We start from the raw sequence: 22,141 nt of genomic DNA on the forward strand, positions 1-22,141 counted from the left end.
ATTTAAGTCTTAGTTCAGTATTTATTCCTGTATATAATTTTAGATTTAGCCCTCTATTTTTATTTTGATTAGTATAATAAGCTATTTGTACATGGAATGCTCAGAGGCTTAATGAAACCCCCTTCTCTATCTCTTCTCGGTCCATTACATGCTGTTGCCCCGTAGGCTACCGAATGGGTAGCTTCCCTATGCATTAGTGTGTCATTCTTGGAACCAAATATACACTCTTGTAAGTCTCTTTTAATGCTTTTCGAGCGGGAAGAGAGTGTCTCATTAACCGCCAACTTTTACAAAAAAAAAAAAAGAAAGAAAAAACCAATTACCATTCACTTTAGTATATGAATATTAATTGGTTAACTTCTAACTCAAACTTTTAATTATTGGTTGTAAATATGGGCATGAAAGATTATATATAAATACATGGGGGTCTGTAGAAGCACTCGAGTAAAATATTCCATAAATTATAATCGTAAAAGCAATTGAGAGGTAACCCTTAAACCCCGACCATGGCAATACTGTATTCTATAATCTACTCGTGAAACAAGCCCCCAAAAATTTATTGATGTAATTATTTGTCTCCAATCTTCGCCCTCCTGGAAAATTTTATGCATACGCCCATGTATAAACATATAGATAATAATAATAACGTTGCAATACATAGAAAATGATACGGGTAAATAACATAAAAAATCGAAGTTTTTATTCTAAAATTCTAATTTAATCAACTCATAATTAAACTAAATAAAAAATTATCCACTTTTAGACACAAAACTAAACAGAGAACAATTAAAACGATAAAAAAAATGCTCTTAAAATTTAGAATATTCTGTCGTAACTTTTAAGATATAAAACAGTGTAATATAAAAGGACAAATAACAACCTAAAGCTTAGAAAAATTTCAAAAAAACACTTTAATTTTTCAGGTTTTTTTTAAAATAAATTGAATAATTCGAATATTAATAGACAATGATAAAATATTTGTCTGTTTAAATCGAAGAAATGCGCTTTTATCCCAAATCTTAACAGATTCTAAGATAAATTTCAGAGACTTCTGGAATTAATATTTTAATTAGCTGTAATATAACTTTTTACTGTTATATTTATCATTGTTTTCCCTTTCCGTAAAATTATAATTAAAAATTTCGAAATAAATGTTTTTATGGATGCATTTAAAATCTATTTAATGACCCTATAAATTGCGCAAATTACGTTATTAGTTAACTTATATTCTTCAAAAACACGGAATCATTTTTAGGCTTTGAAATGTCGTATTATCTGAGTGACAGGTAATTTTCAAATCTTTCTTAAATCACGTGATACGATGTCACGCGCTAGATACCTCACTTCTTTTTGATCATCAGAATGGATCGTTCATTATTGTTATTATGTTATTAGATATAATATAAATTCGAAAAAAATTTAAACAAAATATTTAAAATGTTGTTGTACACGGATGTAGAGTAATCAGAACTTTTAAAATGGAAATTTATTTTAATTTCTTCAAAATATACAAAGTTTTATTCCAAATGTTTTGAATAAAACAATACTCAGTTATCTTTCTGTATGTCTTCTGCTTTCATCTTTCACGGAGCCTCAAGCATTATTATGATCTAAATAAAAAGACATGTAATGTGATGGTTGTGTTAAAATTCTTACTTTTTACTTGCAGAGAATATAGAATCAAACCTAGATATAGCGACTTCCTAAATAACACCAAAGAATACCTGTGAAAGAGTTTCTCCCTTCTGTATCTATGAATTATTAGGTGTACGATTTTGCATTACAAACGACATCGTTATTACTTAATGGCATGACTTCTCTCAAAACTTGTTTGTGGACTACTTCAATTATACAATTTTTATTGTTTGAAGTATTTCTATTTAACTCCACATTCGATTTACTGCTATATACAGAAGCATATGATGGCGCCTAGTCGGAGTTTATATGACCAATAGCTACGAATTTTACAGTCGAAGCATTTCAATGAGGATTGAGAAATGGCTGGATTATCCATATTTCATTTAAAGCAGAACTATTAAAAATCATTTGAATATTTTTATATCAGCACTTTCTCAAGCCATGTTCTGAAACAGTTTTACTGTATAACCAAGATTTTATTTTAAAAAAATAATAATAATTACAATTGCTTCTATGCATTTTACATAAAATACTGTGTTTTCCACAGAAGGATTAGTATTAGCTTTTCATATTAATCCTTTATAGGTTCATAAGTATATAAATCTATAATAAAAATTATTTTCTAAGTAGATTCTAGTAATATATTCTACATTTCTATATGAATCATTAAATTAATTTTTCTTAAATTTTAAAAGGTTAACTAATAATAAATAAATAACTTATTAAATGATATTTTAGTAAAAAGATTATGGTTTCTTTAATTATTTTATTATCGGACTTTCGTTAAATACTTTTATCATTTTGATAAAACATTTGGACTTTTCGTAAATTTAATATATTATAAAATAATATTTATGTTTTTTCCAAATTATTTTATTTCATTAATCATCATCATTATTATTCATTCAACGATTAGGGCTTTTGCTTGATCCCATCATTATCATGTTGTTATTTTTTATCAGTTGATATTAGAAAACTTTTTGTTGAATTTTTCTACAAGAATAGTATTATCATATGATTAAAAATCATATTTTACACATTTATTTTATTAAATTTTTTATCTCGAATTTTAAACAATTGGGTGTATTTTAGTAGGAAAATTATAATTACTGAACAGTACTAATTTCACGTCGTTTATCTATTTGTAACATTGTTATTGTTTTGTAAAAAAAGAACAAAATAAAATACAGTATTTTATATTCAAATTAATTTTTGTTTTTTTTGACACATTTTTTCATATCTTAATTTTAGAAGATTTTTATCTGATTTTATGGTTTATAAATAATTAACTTTACTTGGAGTAATGTCATTTGGGTTAATAATACATTTGAAGAATGAGAAAAGTTCATATAAATCTTTGCTAAACCTTAATTTAATTAAACAATTTCGAAAAGAACTTTTACCGTTTCCTTAATTTAAAAAAAAAATTCTTCCTATAGTTTCTTATGTTCTATGGTTTATTTTATTATTATTTTTTTATTCTATTAATATTTTCTGAAGCATTCTATTTATTCGTAAAAATTTTCCGAAACAAGTTAAATGTTAACAACGAAAATGATGAATCATTTACCAATGAATCAATTTTTGTACGAAAATATTAGCTGAAGCATATTATCAGTCTTTAAAAGTAAATAAATGGATCAGTAATCAAATTTTGCTTTGTGCGATTCATATCACTATAGATATTTTACTTAAATTGTTAAAACTTACACGAATATTGTTATCAATTTACAAAATTAAGCTTGTAAATGTAAAGCTTACTGTCTCTTGTAATTCCCTTGAGAAGTCTTTATTCTTTCTAAAAGTTCAATTAACAGATTTCTTGTCATCTCTTTACGCTTATCAGCACTTAAACAAAATACTTTTAAAGCATTTTATAAAACACAAAACAAATTTTTAAAGCTATATAGAATAGACCTTTTGAAATTTGAGGGTTTTATCCGTTAGGTTTCAAACGATTTTATCCATTAGCGAAAAATCTATTATTGTAGTACAGTGAATTCAGGAAAGAATGTTTGAATGCTTATTAGTAATAAATACCTTACAAAGTAATTTATTTCTTCTTAGTTTTATCGATTTTTAATATAGTTCTAGGAATCATAAGATAACTTAGCTCTAAAATAATCTTATGCCTCAATCCTTTTAATTGTAATTTAACGGAATTCTTTGACAAGAGATGAAAGGAAGTAGAATTTTTCTGTCAATCAGGATTAAGTGTAATTAAATTGTTTGTGTTAAAATACTCTCAACGAGATTAACAATAAAGAAAAGAGCTGGCAAGCGCTTTTGTTTATTCTTGCAAACGGTCTGTTTCTGAATTATCGAAAAATTACTTAAAGGGTTTAAGTATTGTTTTTTTTTCTACTCCATTAAACAGTATTTAAACCCGTTGACAATAAGAGAATTTGTGAATGGATACATAATGAATTTCTTAACGGCAATTAAAAACCGAACCTATTTATAAACATGTTCTCAATGAAAAACACCACCCTTCTTCTATCGTATTGTTCTCGGATTAGTGGTGTTTAATTAGAGTCCATTACCATTTAAATAACAGTAAATCTCATAATTGACAAATATTTTGAATCTGTACATTAATTACAAATAATTAATAAATTTATCTTAAAATTCGATTGATTTTATTTTATTTTTCGGTTTAGATTCAAAACGGATTTCGGATAGAGTTATTTTTATCTCGATACGATATAAAATTTTCCAATAATAAATAATATTAACCTAAATTTAAAATTTTCCTGTTTTAAGTTCGTATTTATTTTAAGTGTCGCCATCTCTCGATGATTATTAAGATTAGATTTATACGCATTTTATAATGGATTTGTTTTTTTTTAATAAATTCTTAACGAATAAATTAAAAATAAAAATTGATTACTAGTTTTTTGCAAATTTTTCATGTTACCGGTTCTATTTCTTGTTTAAAATTTTATATAAAACTAATAAATGTTTTATATTAATAATTACTTATAGCATTAATATTGCTGCTTTTATCAATCGATACCAGAGGGCACTTCCTTATCTCTGTTTTGTATTCAGGAAAAATTGATGATGACGTCAGCATCACATGATGATTACAAATCGGAAATTACTGCTTTCTGGTTTGTCATGCTTGACAGTAAACTATTTAAACACGTTTAAACAATCAATTTCTACACTTTAATTGAATAAGTATTCCAATCCAAAATAGTCTAGTCACCTTTTCATGCAGCTTCTCTAACAATCAATATGTGATATTATTGTTTTAATTATTAAATTAGGAAACACGTTAAAAGCTTCTAAACGCAAAAATTTGAACAATTGTTTAATTTCTTTTTAAGTTTAAAAGATATTTACTCTTTTAATTAACATTCATGGGATATAATCTCTAAAAATATGTTCCATTAGAATAATAAGCTTAAAACGAAACCTATGAATTCATAAGAGATAATTATCATTCAGATAATCCTTATTTAAAGTGACAGAAAAATATATGAAATGAAGAAAATATCATTAAAATAATATTAACTTTACATATATTTTAAGGAAAAAGATGAAATAATATTTATTAAATTTCTTGATATTTTTAATATTGTAATAGCAACGAAATTTTCCGTTTATTAAATCTAAATATCTATAAAATTTTATATCGAAATATTTTATTATTTTCTATTTACAAAGTAAAAGTTCGTTTATCGTGAAAGTCATCCTTGATTTTTATCAGGGAAACAATACTTAACACGTGAATCTATTTTTCGATTATTATTATTATTTACAGATGTAACGTTCTAAACGAGTCTACCTCTAAAGATGAAAAAATAATAAATCGATTAAGAATATTTGGGAAAATTTATTTATTTTTCATTGAAAAAATACAATGAATTTCGAGCGAACTTGTTTGCTTAAAATACACCAATGAGAATTTTTAAAATTACAAACAATCGCTTTGTTATGGATGAACTATTTGCCGCTACCCATCTCCTATAACCATTAAGAATGTCGGACTTTGATCCAGGCGGATAACGCTTCCGCGAATTTTTACAAAAATGTTATAATTTAATATAATTATATATGTATAAAGTTTAATTTAATAGCGATATTGACTGGAGACAAAGAAAATTTCGAAATTGTAACGAAACGACATTCGACGTAAATCCTTTCGCCCCATTACTTCTCAACCGACCGACCAATCAGGAACGTCAGAAAAAAGGAAGCTCAAGAGGAGACTTTAAATATCCCGCGACCATGGCGCCACCTGTTAGATGCGCATGAGCAGAAAGTCAGTTCGACTGCATCCGTCCATTCGACAATCATGTCCCGAAGGAAACAGCCAAATCCCAAGAACATCAAGCAACAAGGTAAATTATATTCGATCTAATTTATTATTTAACTTATTTATATGAATTTTTTAAACTTATTTAATTTATAATTTTATAAATAATTATCGTATAATTAAATAAATCAACGGTAAAGTTAAAGATACCCGGATCAGTATAGAGTCAGTGATGGCGGATCTGGTCCGTGCGACTTTTTCAAGAAATGTCGAAACAGATGATAACGTAGATACAACTTGTTTCATTTCCTATATTGTCGATGAGATGACGTCGTTGATACGTTAAAGCTGTTCGAAATTTATATTAATTGATACTTAATACTTTTATCAGTGGTGGAATGCGTAGATGGGTACAGTCCACCCACTTGTTAATGGAGAAGCGGATCACAAGTTGTGACGGAGATGACTTGTTTCCCTCTTTGTATTCCTTCATTTGTAATCGCTGTATTTCTTTCTCGTTTCGTCTACCGATTTTTCCCTACAATTAACTATTGTTTCCGCGCGTGCTGCTTTAAAAATTTAATCAATTTCACACGTGTTTTTATGTGTAATAATTATTTATTATTATTATTTTTTTAATCGGGATTTTTAGAGGTTGCGCCCGTCTCGCGAAATTTTTTTTAAATAGAATTTTAAAAAATTAACGCGGTTTTTAAGCTTTTAAATTGTTAAATTATTATTTTTATTGGTAAATATTTCGGAGTTTATTACTTATCATCGTGATCGTCGGACGTCTGTTCATTGTTCGATCACTCGGTGTTTAAGCGTTATGTTTCTCTCTCTCTCTCTCTCTCTTTTTTTTATGGTTTCTTGGGATGTTTTATGTATTTTAAAATTTTACTATTAAGGTTAAGATTTTAACCATTTTTAGGGTTATTCTTTATTCCTTATCAAACGGGGTNAATCGTGTTTACGTTCGTTTTTATAATAAAAATAACGTTATTCAATAGAAAATAAGTCAATGGAGAGCTTCAAATTTCGTGTAAATTAGAATATCGTAAATTGCTTGTCATTAGTTGTAGGTGTTGTTTACCGTGCGACACGGTTCAGTTTTTAAATCTGTTCGATCACTCGGTGTTTAAGCGTTATGTTTCTCTCTCTCTCTCTCTCTTTTTTTTTATGGTTTCTTGGGATGTTTTATGTATTTTAAAATTTTACTATTAAGGTTAAGATTTTAACCATTTTTAGGGTTATTCTTTATTCCTTATCAAACGGGGTCAAAGGAGAACGTGGTGTTCTGAATCTGTTTACCGGGATAGCTCCAAAATGATTACACAGGATTTGTTGATGTCATTGTAACTGCAAAGACAAAAATATATATTTGTCATCGATTATTCGTTTATCATGTTTACTCTTAGGTATCTCGACTAATATTTTATAGAATTATTATTATTAATTTTTTTATTTTAACGTTTTAAATTGGGTATTATATATTTTTATAATGGAAACGAACTTTTCATTCTAAATAAATAAAGTAAATATAATTGAGACGATTATTTTTATTATCATTTAGTTTAAATTTGATATTACTTACCGAAAGAAAAAGTAATTTAAGATACTGTAATATATTTTTAAAATGAAAGCATTTCCGAATCCATAAATATTAACATTTTCGTTTTTTCTTCGTTCATTTATAGAAAAGAAAATTATATATTTATGCCTACATTTTGATTATTTAATAATAATACTAATAATTTTTTTTTAAAGTTTAAAATATATAAAATAATAACTATTAATGATAAGTTTTTATAGAGATGTTGATCACTTCCTTGTTAAATTTCTGTTAATTATTATGATTAAGTAATAAGAATATTTATAGAAGCATCTTCATCATTTGAAATTATCTTAATAAAAGAAAGAAGGGGGAAAAAAAGAGCATCTTAACACTTTTGCAAGCAGACAAAACTTCTTTTCTGATGAAATTTGAGTAGGTATCCACTTGAAATCGATGAGGGAGTTATATTCCCAACGCTGTAATTAATTCCAAATAGCTCACTCTTAAATAATAAGTGTCTTTTATCTTGTCTCAAAATTCTCGCATCCTTCAAATTAAAAAAAAAAATTATTATTATTATTATTGTTATTATTATATAAGCCACTCTACTTACGAAATACTGTATTATAAAATCTTGAAATGAGTGCTTAGTATCCTAGGAGGAAAAATAAATGTGGCTAACAATAGAAAAATATTTAGTAGCCAACAAATTGATTATTTAATAGGTGAACATGTTAAGTCATTTATAGACCTGCATATCTACTGTAGAGCAATTGCTTCATTAGATGTTTAGATTATCACTGGCTACACAAATTGTGTAATGATTGTGTTCCCAATTTCATTTCAAATGTGTGTCGTGAGTAGATGTACATGACACACATATGAGTCCAAAAGGTAAAAATATCATGACGACATTGAAAAGTTAGATTATCTGTAGATCAGCTATCAATGCAATAGATACAGAAAAATTACCGATGATAAATTTAAATGTCGTTTTAAAAAATGTATAACCGAAAAAAGGAAATATAAAATTAAATTATTAATATTATTTACTGTGTGAAATATTTTAAATACTTTCGTTTTAAGGAAATATAATTAAAGAAAGAAGTGGAGATTGAAAAATGCGAAGGAATTTTATTTTTATTTTATTTTCTTTTTCTTTTACCTAATTCCTTTACCTCTTACTGAGAAGTAGGGAAAATAACGCGTTTTCGTAACAGGATGCTAGCTGATCAAACTTCCTCTACTTCTTATAGTTGACTATCATCTAGAATTAGATAAGTGAAGATTAGGAAGTTTGCATATACTTTAAAATTTTTCATTTGTAAATTCGAAAAAATATATATTTAATTTAAACAATTAACTGATAAACACGAAACGTGTTCGCACAGGTGCGACGAGTTACCCGCCATTGTAAAAGACGTTAAGTTCCTCCGATGCGGGTTTCGATGATGGTCATTCGGTGACGTAGGAGTTTTGACCTTGATGACGTAAAATCTGTTTTCCTTCCATCTGTAAAGGGTGAACATTTTTAATTCCTCATACTTTCTTGACTTGTTTAGCCAACAGGAAGACATTTTATACTTAATACATCTCTCACGATTCTCGTACTTTTGTTTTGCGGGGTGTGTTTTGTTTCACCCGTCTAAATCTGCACCGAGTAACGAATCCGACAATCCTATTCGCACACTTCTTTAAACTGAACAAAAGGGGATTTTTTTGTTACACCCATCTCCACTCCGATCATCCAATCGATGCGTCATCACTCACGTGTCGCATTCGTAAAATATTTTTAAGTTTATTTAAATAAAATTTATATATATATATATATATATTTTCACATGTTTTTTTTAGTACAGAAGAATTTTTTAAGTCCTCTTTCGGAGAATATCGTTCCAATACACTAGCAGGTTCTATTGTCCAGTTTACGGTTTTGTTTCTAATTTTAGTATACCACATCGTTTAAACGATACATCGTGACATCAATCGACAACACGACATTATTATGCCCTTAGGTATTCTTCATGATACTAATGATGACGTTTGAGGTTTGTGTATGATATTTGTCAAGAGAAAAATTAAATAATAATAATAATAATTAAAAAATTATCATAAAATCGTGTTTACGTTCGTTTTTATAATAAAAATAACGTTATTCAATAGAAAATAAGTCAATGGAGAGCTTCAAATTTCGTGTAAATTAGAATATCGTAAATTGCTTGTCATTAGTTGTAGGTGTTGTTTACCGTGCGACACGGTTCAGTTTTTAAATCAGATAAATGTCATCCTATCCAATTGTTACAGTCGTCTTTATGAAAGTTTAAAGTAAAAATTCTTGTTTCATAGTTTGACAAAGATTCGAAACTTGAGTTATAGTGTATGATGTAGGGTGGAGTCGATGGCTCACTCGAACACGGTACCTTGTACTGTTTCCATTGTCGTTGTCATGGAAACGTCGTCTCCTTGGTGATGCTGGACAAGTATCGATTTTGATACTTTGCGACATTTTTCCACAAAAACTGTCTGAACTCAATTCTCTACATCTGGAGTGAGGATGTTTTCAAAACGCCTTTGGCGGTTTAGAAACAGGGGTGGGTTAACAGGAATTGACAAACCAGGTGGGTTTAAGAAACTTAAGGCTATTCTGTATGTCCTCCGGTTCAAACAGACCCTATGGGGAGAAATAAAAGTAGATGTAAACTAATGGACGATCCATCGATTTTATTATATTTAAACAGCGTAAAATGTTTTTAATACGTTAAACAGGGCTTGTATCTATATTTCTATTTATCTGAAATATTTGACTGGAAGATAAATTTAACCGATTGTGAGTTCTCTCGAGCCAAAGAGGGCCAAGGACATCTCAATTCAACCACCTGCTAACTTAGATGTTTTGGCTTTTTCTTAACAGTTGCATCGATTCTCTTTTCTCCTCGACAGCCCCTCTACGTGGCTGCAATATTTCCTCTCGTTCCGCAACGTCGCACAACTCAACGGACACCTTCTGTTAACAACCATCCTTATTCCTTCCACCCCCACAGGTGGTTAGAAGATGGACTGGTCGGGATGATGGGGCGTCGCACTTCCCGCATCCTGATAGTCCCACCTGCCACAGTCCTTAGACAACGTCTGATTCAAAGGTAAATGTTTAGTATTACAGAATGCGATTCGCTAGACCGTCACACTGTTTCTCGACTTTTGTATTTCATGTCGTTAACCTCGCTCCGATGCGTATCGGAGGATAGAACATACTTGTTGCCCCCGCGGCCTGTGCCTTACACCATACTCTTTTCCGTTCCTTGTTCTCCCTAACTCTAGGCAAAAACTAATTTATATTTTCTTTTTTTTTCTAGTTTGTGTGGTTGAGCTACTATTCTCTCGCAGTGCGGTTAACGATTTACTTGTTGAGTATGAAAAGTGATGTGTAAACTTTTCTTTATGAGATTCTCGAGTGTTTACGGTTTTAAAAAATAGAGGAAAAAATTGGGTTTTCGCTCCGTAGAAGTCGTACTTATCGTATAACTAGCTTTTCGGGAAGAGGCGCGATGCTCTGGTTTTCTGACTATTGATCTCGCGAAAGTATTTCATATTCTGCGACTGAAAGTCGCCGTTACCTTGACAACATCGTCAAGACATACACAAACACCCTCATGACATTTCTCCGCCGCGCAATTTGGTAGAAGGGATCAATAGAAAGCACAAGGATATTGAACCTCGGAATTCTTTTCGCCCCCATCCTCAACCCCCGCGTCGAATGAAGACGAGGTGAACGTCCGACATGTCCCGGGATGAACGGAGGGAGAAGTCCTGGGCCCCCACGACTCCATGCCCTCAGGTAAGAAAAGGGGAACTCCCCGATCGATTAGTCTTGCCCCTCAGTCCCGTGATCAGCTGCATCTGGAGTCAGGTCTGTGTACAGGATGGTTGCTATAGCAACTCGTTTCTGCGCGCGCGCTATCACCACCCTCTATATCTCGATTCGATAGACCTTTTTTTCCTCTCCTCCACCACCACCAAAGAGGTAATTTTTATCCTTAATTCGCGCCATTTATCGCTGTAGAAGAGCGGTCCAAATGAGTTAAATTCGGCAATTCCCACCCCCCTCGTTCGGCGCGACTGTGGGAGAAAGCCTTTATGGAATCGCGGTCGGGATCGAAAAAGTAACTTTCATTAAGTCGGGTTAACGCTGCCGAAAAGTAGTTTTGCGTAATCTCTTAAAATTGTTAATTTTCTCCCTCTCTCATCTCTAATTCTTTCCAGTTGACTCGCTCTAATTACCGTAGTTTGAGACATCCTGCTTGTTTACTCGGCGATGAGTCAGGCTGTGCGGATTGCGGAGTCGTTGACGGTTGCCATGGCGACCAATCGAACTACCTGCACTACAGCTTTTGCTTTACATCATCCAGTGGCTAAACGCATCAAACTATAGACACCTGGCACCGCAATATTTTTGTCTACTTGGTTCCTTGTTGCTTTTGTTATTTTCTATCGCGTGGGAATTTTAATGCCATTAAATATCTACTATACAATTTAATGTTTCTGAAACTTTTTTCTTTTCTTTTGTTTTTCTCCTTTTTTTTTGATAAAATTATGATAACAAAATTTACCATTTTTTAAACTGTTTTATGGAAAAATAATTATAAATAAAATTGAACTTTTTTTTTGAACAAACAACTTGGGTTTTAACATTGTATTTATTGTATCTTGTGATCAATAATTTAAAATTAGAAATTCAGGAATGATAAGGTTAAATCTATCAGAATTAAAATTTGTCTAATAAAATTGTTTATTTGTTATATAATTAAAGTGAAATGTAAATTTAAATTTTTAACATTTAAAATAAAAAAAAAAACACTTTTATCATTTTTTTAAAGTTGTGTGTTTAAATACATTTTATTTATAAACATGTTAAAGAAAATCAGAATATGTAATACCGGTATGTTTTTCCTCTAATAAAGTGATATGTGGCATATTACAATAAACGTTGCGATCTAAGGGCATGCTTCTACATATGTAACTTAATGAAATTTCTAAATTTTATTACCGTATTGTGTTATTTTAACTAATCATTTTATTCAACGTATCTGTACAGATTTACCGTCGGAACACCTTGGCATTGAATTGCAACAAAACTGTGATAATACTCCAGCCATAATAAGGGACCAGACTAATTTGAATACAAATGTTAAAAGACCGAGAGGACGACCTAGCAAAATACAAACTTTACTAAAAAAAGAAGCACAGAAAAAGGCAGCGAAGAAGAAAAGTCAAAGCATGGCAGAAACTAATAGTAATGGTATGTCAATGTTATAATTTTATTTTGATTAGAAGTATTTGATTTAAATAAATTATAATTTACTACTGACACAATTACTTATTCAAATTATTTCTCATTGAAATGCTTAAGGTTGGTTTGAATATATGTAACTGAATGAATTAAAATATTGATATACATAATTTTGTTCTAAATAAAATAATTTTGATGAATGAATAAATTTCTAAATATTCTGTGTTGTAAAGTATTTACTTCCACTCAATTATTTTAAATTTTTATTAGTGACTTTTACAATATATATGATATTCTTACTTTATTAAGAAACGTAAAAAGGTTTGAATTATGCATATGTATATTTTTAAAGTGTAAATATATAATCTGTATATTTTATATTGATATTATATCTTCATATATTTACAATACATTGCATTTATCTAAAATAAAGTTTAGACATGAATGCAATGTGTTCTTTAAAAGGATGAACTGAATAATTACTTCATTCAATCAAAATTTAGTTAGTTCAGACAAATCAATTAATGCTATGAAAAAGAGAGAGTTATTTATATAATTAAATCTAAAAATATAATTTGATTTGTTTACTTCTAAATTTTTACAATATTTTGATAACATGATTGTGGTTTTTTATAAAATATGTATTTATACAAAAAGTTCTCAGAAAGTGGTTATTACTTGTAAACAGAATGCTATATTTATAATTAACTGATATGAGAATAAACTTGTTGCAACTTGTTTTATATGTTATTCATGTCTAGTCTCATCAGATTTTTTTTAGTCCCAAGTTTAGTCCCAAGACATTAAAGGTGTTTACTGGTAATCAATAATCAAGTGAAACGTTTTGTAGTTTATTGGCTAGAATCAAAGAGCACTGATTTCTACTAGAAGGGTTTAGAAAGTTGGCAACACTGTATGGAAGATGTTTTAACTCAGATGGGACAAATGTTGTGAAGTGCTAAATTCAATTTGCTGTCTATTTTATTTACATTTTCTGGGAACTGTTTGAACACTCCTATAGAAGGTGTAACAGAAATATATGTAAAAAATTTGAGGGATTGTAGAAAGATTAATTTTGACTCAAAAACTCTAGAGCCATTTTTTTTTTTTTTTTTTTTTTTTTTTTGAAGCATTTGAGGTATAAGCAATTTTTAAAAATTGTGACGTCACTTCCTGTTTAGCAAAATGCCATCTGATGTATGAAAATATTTGTTGATAACTGCATGTTAGTTTGATATCCATTACTTATTATCTGCAATTTTATTAATTTCTACTTTTATTTTGAGTCTTTTTTGTAACAATATATGGTTTAACTTCATACGTCTGCTCCAGGCTGGTGGTAAGTTCCACAATTAGCCAAAATTTGCATATTTCAATTAAGAACATCTTTGAATACAGAATATTTTAAACATTTAAATGTACTGCTAATTTTAATGCTAATTTCTATATCTGAATATCAAAAATTTATTATGAGATTCAATCAAAAATTGCCCAGGAGTGTTTGAACATGTCTGTCTATCTTATGTCAATGTGCTTAAGCCTGTATTCAAGCTGATTGATGCCATTTCAAACATTTTTTGTAAATGATTTGTTATTTAAATAAAATTGTTCAATAATGTCTGTAAGAACTTTGATTGATAAATTACTAAAGCATCCTTTATTTTTCCTTAGAGTTGCCACAAAATACAGCTTTGCGAGAGCAAAACATTAGCAAATGTGCAGCTCTTATGCCTATTATAACCAGTATTGTTACCAAAAAGACTCAAAATTCAAGTAACAAATTAGCAAAATTGCAGATAATAAATAACAAATATCAAACTAACATACCTTTCTGTTACACCCTGTATATAATAAGGTGTATATAAGGTAAATTGTAAGGTCACCTGATAATAGTTACTAACCACACAATTTAAATATACCAGTATACACCATATTATATACAAGAGACATGTTGAAAAGTGACATAATTTAAAAAACAGATGGCTTAGTTAATTTAAATAGAGCTCATTCCCGAACATTTTTCATAGTGTTCCAGATTAAAAAGATTGGCTAAAAAATCTTCTATGAAAAGCTTGACACTAGCCCTGAAAGAGATCAAAAACAGTTGCTTCATGTATATGTATGTTGAAATTGTTGGAAACATGTGAAAGGGTCAGTATAGCATCAATATTCAAAAAGTTCCCAGAAAATGTAAATAAAAAGACAGCAAATTGAATTTAGCACTTTATTTTTTAACATATATTTTTTAACATACATTCAAGTTAAAACAGTTTTCCAAACAGTGTTGCCACATTTCTAAGCCCTTCCAATAGAAATCAGTGATCTTTGATTCTAGCCACTGCATTACAAAGCCAACAGTGGATTGACAATGGTCGATCATGATGATGATGATGATATGATGTAGACAACTATACACATATGCACAAATATATATATATATATTCATTTATTTAATTATGTACATGTATGTAAATGTCTACCCTGTGTATATATTTTCTTAATGTATATACATCAAGAAAATATTTGTTATCAGAAATCATCACTATTTTTAAACTGGCTTTTCTTAGCTTGAATGCATACTTAACATATATTTTATTTTTGATATAAAAATTCTATAATTTGATCTTAATTATATTATCAAAAATGTAAGAAAAGCTTCTTTATATTTGACTGGTAGTCTTATTTTAGATAAATTTTAATGTATCTAAATAATAATAATAATTTATGTATCATATGAAGGAATCATCAATAAATATTGTTAATGAATATAGTAATCATGCAAAAAATCAAGAAATAAATGAACGTAGAAAGTGGAGAATATTATTAATAAAATGAACATTTTCAAATAATTATAATATAAATAATCCTAACATAAAGAAACAAGGAAATAATATAAAGATCTGCTTCATTTTTTATGGTATTTTTATATCAATCAATCTTTATTTGATATAACGAGTGTTATTACAAAGGAGTTTTAAAAAATTTATTTTAAGTTTGATACATGAATGAAGAAATTATATAATTTATACAAACTTAGCATGGTAAAACTATCACTGAATAAAATTTGGTAACAAAAACCAGATGGCAGTGTAGTAACTCAAATATCCAAAAGAATATTGCAAGATTCAAGAAGGTGTTTTCTCATATCCACCGCTGTTGTTCCACAGGTATTTTTATATAAAAACTACAAAACACAATAATACACAAAAGATATGAATAAAACAATTGTAATATGCTAATAAAATAGATTATTTACTGTACTAGTTTTATTTATTTTTATATATATTTAATTTTTATTGTTTTTTTATAATTATTTTATATATTTAATACATAAATGTAAATAGCTTATGTAAAGATCTGATTGTTGTTATTGTACCTGTTGTTGTAGATATACAGTAAAAACCTGTTCAAAACAGAACCTTAATAAAACAGAAACCTGCCTATAAGGGCAGGTTTCTGTTAAAAATTATTTGAAGCACAGTGATTTTCTGTGTTAAAGAAAAGCCAATTCAAACAGAAATCTGGCAAACTGGAAGAAATATTCAGTATTATGCAAGTTCTGTTTACACAAGTTTTACTGTATTTTTTTTTAGCATAGAAGTTAAGGGTCCATTAAGAGGAGGCAATTGGGAATTTGTCCCAGGGCCAGAGAAAACTTAGGAAAGAATAATGGTATCCCTTTAAATCAGTGATTCTCAAACTTTTTCGATCCACCGCCCCCTTGTTCCATAAAGTTATACCCAATGCCCCCTAACCCATTTTCTTTTGTGTGTGAAAAGGATTGGAAATATTCTTAGGAAAACTTTTCTATGAATCTCACACTTTGTGCCCTAACTATATATTGTTCTCATCATCTGGAAACCATTAAACGCAATGTTTCCTCTTATCAGCCCCAATTTTGCCTTTGGTCACCGTTCAATACCCTGTCTCTATCATAGATCTATTCATCGCGCCAGAAGGGGACGTTATTGCTTACTTTGAGAAACGCTGAGCTAAAATAAAAGTCAATGTGTTAGAAATATTCAAGTTGTGACCTTCAATAAAAAATAAAAAATATATAAAATGTCAACATTTTATATATATTCCGTCGAATTTTTATATATAGAATTTGTCTGCCGTCGCCCCTCTATATTTCCTTAACGCCCCCAATTCTCTTTGAGCCTTCTACTGCCCCCCTGAAAGCCTCCAGCGCCCACAAGGGGGCGTTATCGCCCACTTTGAGAAACGCTGCTTTAAATTAATGTTATTTTTACTAATGAAAAATAAAAAAATTCTTTAAAAGCCCTTTTTATTAATAAAGAAACATTCTATGTATTTGATTTAAAAAAAAACAAGAGGCCTGCTGTATCCTCCAGTTCATGCAAGCTCTCACTTGCCATAGAAGTCAGTTAACAATAATACAATATTCCATAATATAATCATGAAGGAATAATTTAATTAAGAGAAGAGCTCTTTTGCTGTATATATAAAAATAATACCTCGTAATTTCAGTTAAATAATTGAAATAAAATATATCAGTTGAGAGAAATTGACTACTGTACTTTTTTAAAATTACTGCTCATAATGGTATTAAATAAAATTAGCCTGTTTAATATACATAGTTTGGATATATGGGAATCATGTATTGTAACTGAGTTCAAATAAAGTTGTACTATTTCAGAGTAGGCAACAAACATCTAGAGAAATGAGCATATTAAAAATAATATTAAATTATCTTTTAATAAGTTTCCACAAAGAAAAGCTTTTTATGGAAAGTACATGATAATTTTATCACTACCAGATAACATGATTAACTATAATCACATATCTTAAATAATAAAGATATATGCAAAACAAATATTGATAGATAAATGAAATTCTTTTTTTTTTTCATATTTGAAGATATAATCCAATTATATTAATACAAATAAGATTTGTATTAAGTATAAATGTATATACAGTTATCTGGCAATTGACTATTTTTATTGATGCTAAAAACATTTAAAATTTTTCCTGATTTTAAATAAAAATAAAGAATATCACAAAAATAAAAAACAATAAATTTTTGTAAATATACTGTACTTTTATATTTTATTTTGGAAAGACTTAGATAGATCTTTGATATTATATGTTATCTAACATTTTCATTTTAAATAAAATCTCAAATGACGTAGATACTGTTTAAATTATGAAAGTTCCTGAACATTTCCTTATAAAGTCTTATAAATTTCAAAATTATATATATAAATTTTCAAATTTATTTATATATATTTAAAGCATAGTATAGTGAATGTTTGTATATATTATTATATTTTTAAAAGTTTTATCATAAACCCTCACAAATCTATTTGGCTTGTGAGAAATATTAGTCCATAAACATTATATTAAATTAAATAAATAATTTTAAATCAATAAGTAAATGAATGAGTAAAGAGCAATTGACTTATAAAATTGACTACTTTTTATAATAATNATCAAAATATTTTTAAGATGAAAAGATTTGCTCTTTAAGAATTCAAAGATTTTGATTAAAAATTCAAGAAATCTATTCTGGAATATAAAAAACTTAATATCCTGTAGAGGTATGAAATGTTTTTATATAAATTTTTACATATTTTACAAAAAAATTTTTCATTCGAAGATACTGAAACTAAATTCAACAAAAAAAAAAAAAAAATGGTTTTGAATGAGTAATTTAGTAAAAGTTAAGTAATATTGTATTGCACAAATAAGTTAAATATATTTGATAGAATAATTACTCTATACATAATATGTGAATGTGAGCTTGCTATGATTTATATGGATGGATTGGCTTTAAAAATTCTAGTGAAAAATGAAGCTAAAATCTATATTTATTTATTAAAATACAAAATTATAACAAAAATTATCAAATCTGTTTAATATTTAAAAACTACCTTATTTAATATCAATTAGCATATTTGTTTTTATTTAAAGTAGCTATTTATTAGAAGAAAAAGCTGTGAATCATTTGTTACCTACAAATTTTCTAGGTGGAGGAAGTACTTCCTTTTTTTTTTTCCTTCGTAAATTGAGGTCAGGAAAGCATTTGAATTCTTTAATTATCCTTTACTTCTTTGTTTTTATTTCATCTAATTTAATCACAATTCTGATTCCTAAATTGTTACCAAAAATAGAATTTTAGTCATTCTCAATAATCAGATTTACTGGAAATAAGTTAGCCTAACCTATCTGTAATTTCTAATAGTTTATAACAGATCAGGTTCAGTATTAGAATAAGTGAAATCACTTCATATTATTTATGAAGCTGTAAAACAATATAGCTTTAAGTAATCTCATTAAATGTAAATCTACATTTGAACAACTCAAAATGAAAAGTTGAATATATATTATTATATTAACTTTCAATACTTTAGTTATCTTGTATGTAAATTCAACAAACTTTCTTCGACCTATGTATTAATTTGTCAAGAGACATTAATGCTGGAATTATCATCCGATTTTCTTATATTATCTTATATTTTTTAATTATTTCATATTGAACAAATTTTAATAAACTTACAGAAAACTTAGAAAAACTTTCTAAATCAGATAAGTTTTTTTTAAAGTTTTTTAAGTATTAAGTTTTTAATTGAATGAATATATTAAACTGTACAAGTATATATGTATGTTTTTTAAAATAGTATTAAAAATATACTCAATTTTCTCTTTTCCACTCAGTTTAGATTAGTATCTGATGTGTTTCCTGGATATCCTTTTTTTTAGTTTGTCCAATATTTTTCAAAATCTTAAAATGCTAATTTTTTAAAACTTTTTTGCTACTATCAAATGCATTATCAGTTTTAATATAACTATTTTTTAAATCAAGTAAACCAGCGGTTCCCAAAGTGTGTGCCGTGGTGCCCTAGGGCACCGTGACTTCCTCACAGGGGTGCCATGAAATGTTATAAAATTTTTATAATGTTAGAATTTAGTGTACCATACTTGTCAGAATTTGTATAATGTACTTGTTAAAATTTGACATAGGACACCTTGGAAAAATCTGCATTTAGCAAGGGCTCCTAGAATCAAAAAAGTTTGGGAACCACTGAAGTAAACTAATAATCTGAAGCCAAACTATTCTTTTATACCTGCTTTTGAGAAATCATGATTGCAGCATTAGAATTTAATATTGAAAATGTATAACAAAATTTGCAATGTATAAAAACTTTAAGAACAATTTTAATATAATCTGTGTTAAATTAGTTTTAATATTTCACTTCTAAAAACTTTATTCTTACATGAAATGAATATTCATTCAAAATTCAGTTATAGCATTAGAAATATATAACTTTTATTTAAATTAAATCTTTAATACGGTATTTCTAAAATGCATTATGAAACATTTTTGTGTAGAAGTCTTAGCTAATATCATATTATATATGTAATTTACTTCTTAAATTCTTTGATGTACTGAATATGCTAAACATTTTTCTATCATCCCAGTATGAAGATGAAATTTGAATAGAAAAGTATATTTGTACATTAATAAACACACTATATACTGGATGTAATTACAAATATCACATAAAAACCCAAAAATTCAGCTCGTAGAACAAAATGTTGAAGGAAAACAAGCGTTTTCAATTTCCTTCAGTAACCATCTTCAGGTTAAAAGAACAGAACAAGAGATGGAATGTTATAATATAAAAAGAATGATGTCTGATTGGTAATTTGCAGTCATGAGGGTAATCTTGATGTAACCACATGACTGCCATTCCATTCCCATTTCTAGATCCATTCTTTTAACCTGAAGATGATTGTTCAAACCAATTGAAAACATTTATTTTTCTTCAACATTTTGTTCTACAAGCTGGACTTTTGATTTTGTAAGTGATATTTATATATGCACAGTCATATTTTAAGTTAAAACATTAAAGATGTATCATAATAAACACTGAAAATAAAATTTAATTACAGTAGAGCGTCGTTTATCCGAATCAATTGGGGACTGGGGTTCGGATAACTCGTTTTTCGGATAACCGATTATGTAAAAAAATATAATCCAGGGGTCGCCAAACTTTTTTAACCGTCGACCCCCAATCACTTTCCAAAGCTTCACATTGACCCCCACCGTAAAGTTTTATTACAAGTGTATGTGTATGAGTGAAAAAAAAAACGTTGTGGTCTCTAAGCAAAAAAAAAAAAAAAGAAAGGTTGCGACCCCTTAGCCGCATCGACCACTTTGGCGACCCCTGTATTAACCTATCCCATGTTGAAATTTTTCTCCGTTGCGTGTCGCTTCGCGTTGAATTTTCGTCGATGTTAAACTTTTTAAAATAATAATCGTGGCTATTGTTTAAAAATTGTTATTAAAAATTCTTTCTTTATTTTTTACAAACAAAATAAATATATTGAAAAATATAAAAACAAATAAAAATTATACTTTAGAAGTTAATCTATTATCAAAAACGTTCGATTCAGCATGACACAGTTCTCAGAAAAACACCATACAAAAGTGCCAGTGCTGCCAGCTAAAATACGCATCAACAAAAAAAAGTATTGAAGTAGCCCAAGATATAGCCAAAGATTGCAGCGCCACAACACTAGCGAAAATTTAAATTTGGTGACTGTACTTCTTTCGGATAAACGACGTTCTACTGTAAAAATATTGACTAAAGCAAAGTCTTTTAGATATGTATACAAAAATATTAGTTAAATCTATAAATAAAAAATTTGTGACTATATGACTTCATATGCAAAGAAAAACATTTCTAAATTTCACATAATAATAGTGACTGTCTGCAACAGAGAATTAATTTTACTGATAAACCATACCCATGGATTAATATTTAACTTTCCTTCATTTTATTTATTATTGTTATATTTCTTATATATATATAAGAAATATCTGTTTTGTGCTGCAATATTTTAGAGCACTGCTTCTCAATGTAGATGATATAACCTCAGAGAAGAAAAATAGATTTTTGGGTATAAAAATTAGTTTTAGGTTAAAAAAAAATATATTGGAAATTACACCAGACAGGAGTGTGGTAATAATACAATCAGACAAAAGATAATGCGCACAAATTATTTTTAAGGAAAGGTTGAGAAACACTATTTTGAAAACATTCTTTTTTGTGCTATGTATTCATGTGTTGATATTCCATCTATTCCAGTGATTCTCAAACTTTTTTGATCCATTGCTCCCTTTGTTCCATAAAGTTATACCCAATGCTCCCTAACCCATTTTCTCTTGTGTGAGAAAGGATTGGAAATATTCTTAGGAAAATTTTCTATGAATTTCACACTTTGTGACCTTACTGTACATTGTTCTCAACATCTGGAAACCATTAAATGCAATGTTTCCTCTTATCAGTTTAACAGAGGAAAGGGAACAGCTTTCAGTGACCCCAATTTTGCCTTTGGTCACCATTTAATACCCTATCTCCAGTGCCCC

The 22,141-nt window shown here is 28.5% G+C and overlaps 1 protein-coding gene and 2 long non-coding RNA genes across 3 annotated transcripts in view; 1 reads left to right on the forward strand and 2 right to left on the reverse strand.

Annotated features, from left to right (window-relative positions):
• Window positions 1-269: 269 nt before the first annotated feature.
• Window positions 270-5,109, reverse strand: LOC111634707. Its single transcript, XR_002758264.1, has 3 exons — window positions 4,618-5,109; window positions 1,725-2,241; window positions 270-1,610 (listed from the first exon to the last, which is right to left on the reverse strand). It is a non-coding gene; the product is annotated as an uncharacterized LOC111634707 (long non-coding RNA).
• A 216-nt stretch (window positions 5,110-5,325) lies between these two features.
• The window catches only part of LOC111634701 (ras-responsive element-binding protein 1-like), a 51,002-nt gene continuing 34,186 nt past the window's right edge, over window positions 5,326-22,141 (forward strand). Inside the window, exons 1-2 of the mRNA XM_023379537.1 lie at window positions 5,326-5,987; window positions 12,550-12,753. Of these exons, the coding sequence (XP_023235305.1) occupies window positions 5,942-5,987; window positions 12,550-12,753 (250 nt within the window). The 5' untranslated portion in view covers window positions 5,326-5,941. The remainder of the gene's footprint in view (window positions 5,988-12,549; window positions 12,754-22,141) is intronic.
• Window positions 7,035-9,929, reverse strand: LOC111634708. Its single transcript, XR_002758265.1, has 3 exons — window positions 8,822-9,929; window positions 7,848-8,724; window positions 7,035-7,261 (listed from the first exon to the last, which is right to left on the reverse strand). It is a non-coding gene; the product is annotated as an uncharacterized LOC111634708 (long non-coding RNA).

This window comes from Centruroides sculpturatus, unplaced genomic scaffold, assembly GCF_000671375.1.
Source record: "Centruroides sculpturatus isolate CEXI.00-Female unplaced genomic scaffold, Cexi_2.0 scaffold617, whole genome shotgun sequence".
Taxonomy (NCBI): domain Eukaryota; kingdom Metazoa; phylum Arthropoda; class Arachnida; order Scorpiones; family Buthidae; genus Centruroides; species Centruroides sculpturatus.